At 36.5% G+C, this 10,802-nt stretch overlaps 1 protein-coding gene and 1 long non-coding RNA gene across 2 annotated transcripts in view; one reads left to right on the plus strand and one right to left on the minus strand.

Annotated features, from left to right (window-relative positions):
* The window catches only part of LOC143172172 (integrin alpha-2-like), a 67,771-nt gene extending 66,563 nt beyond the window's left edge, over positions 1–1,208 (minus strand). The window contains 2 exon segments of the mRNA XM_076361425.1: positions 988–1,018; positions 1,166–1,208. Coding sequence (XP_076217540.1) covers positions 988–1,018; positions 1,166–1,208 — 74 coding nt within the window.
* A 77-nt stretch (positions 1,209–1,285) lies between these two features.
* On the plus strand, positions 1,286–9,767 carry LOC143172080 (uncharacterized). The gene is made up of 7 exons (XR_012997291.1): positions 1,286–1,382; positions 2,933–3,046; positions 4,691–4,795; positions 5,944–6,047; positions 6,914–7,006; positions 8,566–8,682; positions 9,429–9,767. It is a non-coding gene; the product is annotated as an uncharacterized LOC143172080 (long non-coding RNA).
* The last annotated feature ends 1,035 nt before the right edge of the window (positions 9,768–10,802 follow it).

Genomic DNA, 10,802 nt, shown 5'->3' on the forward strand with positions numbered 1-10,802 from the left:
TAATTAATTGGAAATGGGTAGTGTGTTTTCATACCCAGAGCTGTAGGTATTTCAGTTTCTTCAGGTCCTTTCCTGCCTAGTAGTCCTGTTGCATGTGCAGATGAATATTAGAGTCTGATCTGAGCGGCATATGTTGTTTTATTTTAGTGACAGTGAAGAACCACCTGAGACCTTGAGTGACAACAGAGGACATGTTACAATTCCAGTAAAATATGAAGTAGGATTAATATTTGTAAGATATTGATGCTTCTCTGTACTTCTATTTGCTAGCACAGTAAAGAGCAGGTGTTCAAAGAGAATATAGTACTGTTTTGTTGTTGAGCTGTGCTCAGTTAGTATCTACAAATGACAGCTTCTAGTCTCATGAATAGGAAGCACAGGCTGCATTGAAAAGAGCAGTTATATGAAATAATGGAGCAGTCACTGTCCCTATCTTGCTGTAGCTCCTTCTATCTCTTTATATTTGATCTGCAGTTTGCAAGTACAACAGCAGCTTTTGTTGATTCTTGTATTTTGCTCTATTCATTCAAAGGCATTTCAGGTACATAAGAAAGCAAACACTTCCAGCTTCCTGATGGCCGTGAGTTTGTATTGCTATAATATTGCATGGCATAGGGTTTGATTTCCAGCTTCAAAAATTAGCCTTAATTTTAGATTCTCAGGGGTTTGTTTTTATCAGTTCAGACATAAACTTTAAAGCAGGTCTTGTAGTATACTTTATTTTCAGAAATAGCTAGAATTCAGTTAAATTCCATCCCTGAAAACCATTATAAATATTATCAGTAAAGAACATTGCATGGTGTGCAGGTGTAAATAATTAAGTCAAATTCATATTGGATGCATTTCATGGCTCAAATACAGCCTTTTTTGTCCCATAGGGAACAAGATTGAATTTAGAACATGCTAGTTTTGTTCTTTTTACTTCGTTCTCTCTTTTATAGGACACTTCCTGTTTCACATGGCAATACTCTTAGCACAAGGAACTACACAGCTAGAATAAGAGCAGCACAATCAGGCCCTGATGTATTATTTTTGGGAACAATGTTTGCTCATTTTGTAGTTTTATCTGAACAAAACATTTGAAATGTACATAATAAAAAGTGAGCACTAATCAGAAAATGGATGAGTTGCACTTTAGTGGAAGTAGCAGTGCACTCTTAATTGCAAGACTCTAGTCCTGGAGGATTAATGAAATAATGAAAAGACATATATTATTAAATGCTAGAGTTTTTATGAAGCTTTTGTGCTTATTGTGTTTTGGTTTTTTCTTAACCCACAGTGTTTTCAAAGAGCACCATGTTATAATTGCAGCAAATGATACCGTCCCTATTGCTATTAACACAACAGAGCAGATTGGGGATGAAGTTACTCTGCATTATAGGGTAAGAAACAAGTAAAACTGCATGATATAGGTACTGGCTTCATCTCTTCCCTTTTTTCTTTTTTTTTTTTTTTTAATTTGGTTTTAATCACTTAATGTGATAGCCTATTACTTAAGTAGCAGCTATGCAATATGTTAGACCTTCTACATGAGAATTTTGTGTTTTAACACTCCCCCCCCCCGCTTGCTTTGGAATAAGGTGAGTCAGAGGTTCTCAGAGTGGTCCATCTCCTGTGGAGTAGTTCTGGTGGGTTTTAGAGCCCCTGCCCTCAGCAGGGGAAAGAGAGCATGCCCTGGTAAATGAGAACTTAAATTGCAATGAACGTAGGTCAGAACAGATACTTTCAACATCCGGTCAGCTTTGAAAAAGGCAAATGCCATACTCTAAGAACGTTGTCTTCCTAATGGAATGAATACTGCAAACTAAAATCACTTGGAAAAGATATTTAATGGACTAGAAGCCCAGCCTCAAGTTGCAGTAGGACTGAATTTAGTTATCTTGAGAACATCCTTGTTTCCCAGTGTAAATCCAATGCTGAACAAAGGTCCCATATACAAAAGATAAAAGTCTCTGAATCAACTTTCTGTCTATAAAAAATGGGCATGGGAAAGGTCTTGCTCTCACTAAACAGCAATGGCAAAGGTTGTGGGGTTTTTTTGGTTTTTTTTTTAGCCCACAGTGTCTTACTCAGCTACTTTTTTTTTTTTATTCTAAAAGTTCAAATCCAGTAATCCCGAGGCTTTTTGTGGATGTTTAAGACATTATTCATCTCACTTCAAAATCTTTGCTTTCTGAATATAAAAGCTGGTGGACTGCAGAGCATACCATTTATGATCTCATGAGCACAACTCATCTCTGCAAGCAGCTTATCACAAATAAGTAGTCAGAAGAAAAAAGTTAAAACAGGATCTTGAGTACGTATTAAGCTCGTCCACTTCTGAGACAGGATTGCCAATTCCCCTGCCACCAATTCCACCAATGCGTTTTCTCTATCCTCAGCCATAGCAGGCCTGTTCAGAAGGAGCAGCAGCTTACAGATATGTCCTGTGATCTTCTCAGGGAAAAGAGGGGAGAGGAGCAGGTGAGCAAGGAGGGCTGTTGCCTCAGCACACCTGAGGAGGAACTGGCAGGAGCCACTGTACTCAGCATTGGCTCCTCTCCCATGTTAAAGCATTTTGGGGGCTTTATTAAAAATTGCAATGAAATGACCTTAGATAGAAGTCCTGGATGGTAAGAGGATGCAGTAAACAAGATAACAAGAAAGAATCTGTCAAAATGGCCCCTTTCATCCTGTCCATTTGATTTCCTTCAATAGAGCATTCCATTACCAAAGACCACAGGAGAATGTGTCTTCTAATTCACAACAGGCTGTTCTCGGGGGGGGGGTAAGAGTTCATCACACCACTTTTTGCATAACTGACTGTGGAAATGTAAAAAGAAAAGAAAAAAAAAGAAAAAAAAAAACAGAAGAAAAGAAAAAACATAGAAAAGGGGGGAAAAAAACCCACAATAAAATAAGGAAAGTACTAATCAAAACTTTTTTCTTACAGATTGAAAATGGTGAATACTTTCCAATGCCAAACCTCACGCTGCAGATCTTATTTCCCAATGTAACAGCAGCCAAGAATACTCTTCTCTACCTCGCTGCATTGTCACATTCCCAAGTAAGCTAGGAATTTGTATTTTTATTATTATTTTAAATTTGAAACTTTTTTTGGTGTAAGACACTGCAAAGTGCAAACATCTGGGATTACGCCTTGCTTCAAGGTAGATCTTGCTTTTTAGTCTAAAAGACAAGATGCTGGTGTTTTAAGAGTATGTAAAGATGTGCATAAGAAGACAGAGATATAAATTTTCTTAAAAGGAAACAAGCAAATTTAACATGGTGCTGAACAATAATTGGACTATAACAAGGTTAATTTGATATATTGCCAAGTGATGAGGGGTTCAGACTGAGAAATGAGGGACGGGAGTTCCTTTCTTAGTTTTGCAAATGCTCTAGTTCTGCTATGTAAATCTAGAGCTCAGTCTCCTGTTCAGTCCTCTTCTTTCTGCTACTGCAATTAATCTTCCTGAATTTCTGCTCTCCGGCACTAACAATCCTCTGGCTTCTTCCTTGTCTGGGGCACTGAGACATCTTGAAGGGGGTGGTAGGTCACGTCTTTCAAATACTCTTCACTGCAGCCCTCATTTGAGGGCGAGTAGTTTTTCTGTTTTACTCCTCCAGAGCAGTTGGAGGAGATCACAATTCCAGCAAGTACCATGATTCCAGATCTGTAGATATTAAAACTAGAGCTATATCAATAACTGGATGACTGAACAACCCAAATATCACTAAGTGGTGACCTGAACCTCCTTTTTTTTTTTTTTTTTAAATCTTTCCCTCAGAGACAGACACGCATGCGCACCTCTCTCCAAATATTGCACATATTTTGAGGTGTTGCACCACTGAAAAACAAAAGAAACAGTCTAAATGAAAGTTCAAGGTTCACTTTAAAACAACAACAAAAAAAACCAAAACAAACCCCAACAAAATATTTCATGTTTAGACTGCAAAGAAATTATGTCTGTTCTTAACTCCTTCCCCCATTATTTTTGTTCCTAAGAAATCACCACATTTGACCCAAGTTTGCACATAAGGTCACAAGTCTGCATTTTTCTGTAGGTATAATTCATCTACTGTTAGCTAAACAGTGATAGTAGTGTGCCAAAGTGCACTGCAGGGGATTTGCAATCCTCTTCACACTAGTGATCTGAAAGTGAATGACCTGGACCAAAAAACCAAATTCCCCCACACCGAAGACACCAAAGGATTTGCCAGCTGCCTTTGAAGGAGCCGTGGAGGGCTAGCAGTGCTCCAGCACCCACTCCCCCTCCCCGGGCACTACAGCAGAGGCTCCTGAATCCTGCACTTAACGTTCCTGTCTGCTTGCTAAGGCAGAAGCTCTGTGGATTCCTGTGCAAAAGCTATTTAGCTCTCTTAATAGCCAACTCTTCCTGGTTCATGTAGTGGTCATCTTGCAGGAAGCTCTTGTTTGCTTCTACAGATGTTTAAGTAGCTGGATAGAGTTTAGGTTAAATTATCTCATAAAAAGCTCATTTGTTGTTTGAATAACGATACTTCAATACCTACACCATCTGAAATTCTTCTTCTGCACTCTCCCAATATGCAGTTTTATTACATTTAGTGGCTTGGTGCAGTTAGTAAATATTATTAATGTTATTAATGTTGGCTTGTTTCCAGAGCTTTTCTTGGTAATAGGTTGGATATTCAGACAATAAGAATAATATTTGTATTTTGCTAACAGAATGCCATCTGCCAAACTGGTTACCCTGTAGATCCCTTAAAGATCAGCACTGGGAAACCATTTCTGTTGCCAAAAATAAAAGAACCTACAAAGGATACAATTATGGTAAGCCTACATATAGTATGTATATTCATCCCAGATCTTTGAGCTGAGTATTTCTGCAATAAATATGTAAAAGCTTCTTTCAAACTGTATCCTATGGAAACTCACTTTGTCTTAATAGCCTGAAAAGGCATCTTTATGTAGACTAGCTGTAGTTTTTTATTTTTATTTGGCTACAAAACTGTATGTGGAACTGAATTTGTTGGTGGGTTTTTTTTATTTATTTAGTAAATGTATAAATAACAGTAGCACATTTGACAGCTGAGTAAATCTTCACCTTCTATATTCTCAGTGTAACTAATAAATAATATTTTTAAAGCTTCTCATGTCCCTTGCGACTTTTTTAGACATGCAGTTGAAAATACTTTCAAATGCTACCACTCTGATCTGGCAGATTTTCCATGCAGTTGGTAGAAATATAATTGATGACCCCATTTGGAAAGGATTAGCCTCTCACATTTAGATGGAAGAGTTGCGAAGTATAATTTTGCTGACATAGTTATGTTGGCATGTCAGGGGGAAAACCATCATACTACCTCCTCAGCATAGAGGTACAAGTTGAGTTTCTGGTGTGAATGAAACCGAGCCATGAGAGGAGTATTTTGCCATGCTTATCATATGTCCTTCACAGAGGTGATAAAGGTCCAGGCTAAGCAAATGTTTCCAAAGCGTTGATCATACTTCTGCTGCCCTCCCAGCTAGCAAATGATACTGGGAAGTAAAGATACCTAAATTTTCGCGCGCGCGCACACTGCCCTGCTTGAAAGATTCAGGTGTCCCACGATTTGAAAGGGTTAAGAAACACTGCAGAGAAGCTATAGCTGTGTTGGCAGAAAAATGCTTCTTGCTGTTACAGGCTGTGCCTCCTTTAGGAGCTCTGCTGATGAGTTTTGCTGTGTACCTACAGTAAGAGCTTCCTCAAGGCTAAGCGAGCCTGCAAAAACTGGGACTATTCTACCACAGCATGAATATCTTAACTCATTTTATATACTGCAGTGTCATTTTTACGTAAAAAGCCCCAGTAATTAATATCAATTTAGTGTTGATGCCACAGCAAATCTATGATATGTATACATACCAGTTTACATGTTTTTATTTTAGTAACGTGAAAAATCTCTTACTATTAACTCATGCTGGTGACTTTTAAACAGGACTGTGATACATATAGCTGTGCATCTATTAGTTGTGCCCTGGTCCCATCTGACATATCTCAAGTGAATGTTTCGTAAGAGTATGGAAACCTACCATCATAAAAGTAAGTAAATCCCATTTGCATTTGGAATACTCTTGGGTTTGAGAAACTTAAGCCACTGTTTGTAATGTCTGTTGAAATTATATCTTTAATTTTCTTAAGTTTCCATAGTCCTCTAGTATTTGAAATAATTTCTCTTGCTATTTTTAAATTTCCTCAAAACTAACTTATATGCATTTTATTATCCTTAAAGTAGGTACTTAGAACTTAGCAGGAATTTCAAAACACATTAAAAAAACCCACGCCTTATTCTGCATTGATGGTCCTTTTTTTACTAGTTACTTATGCATCCACAAATTCTAATTCAGCAGATGTAAGGAGAGGGTACATAGAAGTATATAACTTTAAAATAAGTTTTAATCTGGAAAGATTTCTCAGGTCTAGAAAGGGTTTTTTGATCAAAAAGAGCAGAGGAGAGAGAGTACACCTCGAGCACACCTCAGTATTGTCTGATGGTTACGACAAACGCCAGGCTGTTGTCTGTTTTCCTCAGTTGATGAATTCTTGACACTGAGTTCCTGTTTTGTGTCTTTTGTTGTTCTCTGGAAAATAACGGGACACGAGGGGGAGATACAGCAGTATTTTAGAAAGCCCGAATCTGTCCCTGTGGCCAAAGTAGCATTCCAGGATTGATTAGTATTTCTTTGAAATCTCTGCTTTCTACTCTTTCAAAGCTGTATTGCTGTCTTGCAAACAGTGATGTGTGTGTGCTGAAGGTGATACACATGAGCAGCTTCACTGACTCGCATTTTTCAGCGTCTCTCCCAAAACTTTGGCATTAAGTTTTGCTTTCACCCTTCTCATTTCTACAAAGCTTTCTGCTTCAAAATACCTAATTATAAACCATAGGTATTTCTCTCTTCTTCCAGGCAAATACTCACAGCTTAACCCTTGTTGTGAAAGCATTACTTAAGAGTGAAAACTCATCACTGATTTTAAGAAATGACCATCAAAAACTGGAGGTAAGAACATGATAATTCATGGATTTACTCTTCATAGGATTTATTCTGCTACTGAATCATTCGTTATCATTCATTACTAGTGAACTGATTGTTAGCTGTTGTATTCAGAGTAGGATAAGTACATTACAAGTAAGTGATTTCATATTACAGTAGAAAATGTCAGAATTAGCCAGCTGATGATACTGAAATCCTGTTACCCACCAATGTACCTGGGTGAGAAGGACTGTCTAAAGTATTTCTGCCTGTTGCAGTATAAATGCTTCCTGCATCTATGTAAATTAAAAGCATAATTAAAATTCTTCTTTTAATGAATCGATAGTATTTTAAAAATTGTCCTGGGTCATTTAGAAGTGATCCTACTTTGTACATTGTATTTTCTTTATTATTATTATTTCTTCATTTATTATTTCTTTCCACTTCATTACCCAGGACATATTTGAAACAGGATCTTTTATTTTTCAGAAGTTCCCTGTCACTTTCTTACATGCTACATCTGAAACAACATTGCACTAATGAGCTCCTATTAAAATCCAGAGTTGTTTATTCATAGGCTATTAATAAGAACTTGTATACAACATTGTAGCAGTGGTATCGGATATAAAGAGAAATGCAGAAAGACATTTTCTTAGATTTGTTATTTATCCTTTAATACTTTTTATTCCAAGAGGTTTATGGTGGCTAATGCATTGCTTTTCTGTGATAACTTGTACGTGCAGGGGCTTATTTAATATAATGTACATTTTTAAGCACAAGTCTTATTATGTGTTAATACTCCCAAAATTTAGAGCAAAGTAACATTCAGTATGAATTAGATCTTATCCAAAATACAAACATCACAGGTCAACTATTAGCTGGTACTGTATCCAGGCATTTCTTTTAAGTGATAGGTTGAAATTAAATCCAGGAGGGAAAACACAACTGAGAGGCTTGCAGTTAACGAGAGCTGCCTTTACAAACCAAAGAATTTCAGAATTAATTTTTTAAAAGACATAATTTCAAGTTGGATGCTTAGTGTTCAGCGCTCTAATGCTTTTTTGAACTGTAAAATTGTCTCTTTAATAAGTTAAGTTAAAATAATTCAAACTCGTATATGGTCACTTTCATTTAAATGTGAATATTCCTTATTTCAGTTTAGTTTACACCAGATAAACCTGGTTTAAAATTAAATTAGTATCAATGCAGCCTTTTACACTTAATTGATTTAGAAGTTTGTTAATCACTGCCACCTTTCAGGGAGGCAGGCATTGAGTGATGAAGAATATACTAAAGAAACTCCCTAACATACACTTCAACTACTCATGGTTTTGGTACTGAATCCTTTATAACAATGATTACTGACTTATAGCAGGGCCAATCCTCATGAAATGAATGCACCTACAAAGTGCAAGATATTATGTAAATACAAGGTTTCATGTTGGAGATTATTTTCTCAGTTCCCTCCTGTACTTAGAATGAAGTGGTACCCTGGAAAATCAGTGCATACTGATCAAAATTGTGCTGCTCTGTTGATGTTTTAGAGGGACAAGTTATTTATTGCTTACATTCTGAACACTTTGCAGACCATGATTAAGATTTCCAAAGAACTTTCACTGGGTACAGTCCCCTTATGGGTTCTCCTCCTGAGTATCTTCGCTGGACTCTTGATTCTTGCACTGCTTATATTTGCTTTGTGGAAGGTAAGCTGCACATTCTTGTCTTCATGAAAATAAACAAATATGCTTAACTTCTCTGCCATGGCCTTCTCATAACTAGAACCTCACAGACACTAATAGTATCTAATAAGTAGAGTGAAATCTTGTAGAAATGACAAACTAACTAATAACACTACACTTTTCTGAAGTGTAACATGCAATGCTAACCGATTGAAACCTGTACTGCCAGTATGTTATGAAAAGAAAAATAAAAAGAGATTTTAGTGCTATTAAGGGCTTTTTTGTTTATTAGCTTTGGCTGTGGCCTTTGATAACCAGGTTTTCTCAGTGCAAGAGATGCTAGGCCTGTAGTGTAAGTATTGCCACAAGTGGGCACTCTTCTCCAAGCTAAATATTCAGTTTATACTTGTGTTAGAAGGTTACAGTTTATAATTTCAACATGCATAATCTCTTGAAAAATTTGACAAGTATAAAATAAAGTATTATTTATTCAACTGAGTACTAACTATTATTAAGCGTTTTAGCCTTTGACATTATGTGGGCATAATATTCAGCAATCACTCACTATATATTAATTGTACTCCTTTTGTCTGCTTTCATGACATGTCTCTTTAGTTTTTCCGTTCCAGGAAAAACAATGTTGTACTTCACTGATAAAAATATAAAATGACTTTTTACTGTACTGAAAGTATTAAAATAGTAGTAAGAACCAGCGTATGAATGCTACCACTATGGGTTGTATGCTTAGTCACTTTTTTCCTCTTCTGCAGGCTGGATTTTTCAAGAGACCACTAAAGAAGAAAATGGAGAAATGAAGAAAAAAGCCAATGCAGAAAATTTTGCTCAGGTCTGCCTCAAAAACGTTACTGTAAAATTATAAACTTAGATATACATGCAGTGGTCACTATGTTTTCTAAACTCTGGTGCATTAAAAAAGAAGCAGAACAACAAGAAGCAAGTCAAGCACGTAGGTGAATGATGCAAAGGAAGAATAAACAGCCTTATGGCATTTTGTGATACTCAAGGACATACTTTCAAGTGTTACTCATTTTTGGAGAGTAACTGAGTTCAAAGATTCTAATGTTTTTTTTTTTAATATGGAAAATGCGTAATCATATTTCTATATACCTATGTATGTGGAATCATTTTTCATTTCAAATTATGCAACAAGTCAGCTTGTAGCAATCCCAGTCTTTTTTATCACCTTACGATTTTCAAAAGGAAAAAGCATAATTTTCAAAATTTCCTCTTTATGTCAGTTCTGTGAAAGCAGACTGTCAGTTCATGAAGCAGAACATGCAAACTTTGAGAATGCACCAAATACTGTAATGACAATTCAGAAGATAGAAACACCTGCAGAATTTTGGGTGAAAATTACTGAAATACCTTGGACTTCTCTTTCTGCTCATCTTAGTGTGTCCAGCTGAACCCAGGATACTCTAAGAAAGAGATTTTTATGGTCAAGAGGACCATAAAGGATTGATCCATTAAATCACATAAACGTTTGAACTTGAAACAGATTTTTGGCAGGCCTAAAAAAATGTATGCACAAAACATTCAAGCCCATCTGATTGCACGCTGTACTCAAATAAGCAGGGGCACAATTGTATCTGCAAATTGAAATGTCCATATTTATGCAGAAAATGTTTAGAGGTACCCTGAAAGTTTGACTCTTGCTGTATATCTTGGAGTAGCCAGGAGGGTGCTTCATAAACTGTCACTGTAAATTTATTTTGTAGCTATTTAATCCAATGAGTTTAAAAGTGTACAAAATGATAATTAAGAGCACAGATAGGAAACTTAGCACTGGCAAGCTGCTTCTAGTATTATAAGCCACACCTCATCTTTGTTACTTACGAGTTTAAGAAGTGATGAAGACTTTGCATACTAAATAAGCACTTAAATTATGTTTATTTTGTGTCAAAGATTAAAAGTTTATATGAGGATACACTGAAATGTAGATAGCAAAAGATTCTTTTAAACTTAGTTAGAATATTGTTTCTTTCTTTCATGCACTTGTCTTCCTTCCACGAGGATCTCTTCCCAGGGCTCTCGGGCTGTGCGTTGTCCTCAAGAGCTTCCTACATTACTTGCAGCCACACAAAATTAACAGAAGAAAATGGAGGCCTGCAGGCAAAGTGCAA

Source organism: Aptenodytes patagonicus, chromosome W (genome assembly GCF_965638725.1).
Source record: "Aptenodytes patagonicus chromosome W, bAptPat1.pri.cur, whole genome shotgun sequence".
Taxonomy (NCBI): Eukaryota; Metazoa; Chordata; class Aves; order Sphenisciformes; family Spheniscidae; genus Aptenodytes; species Aptenodytes patagonicus.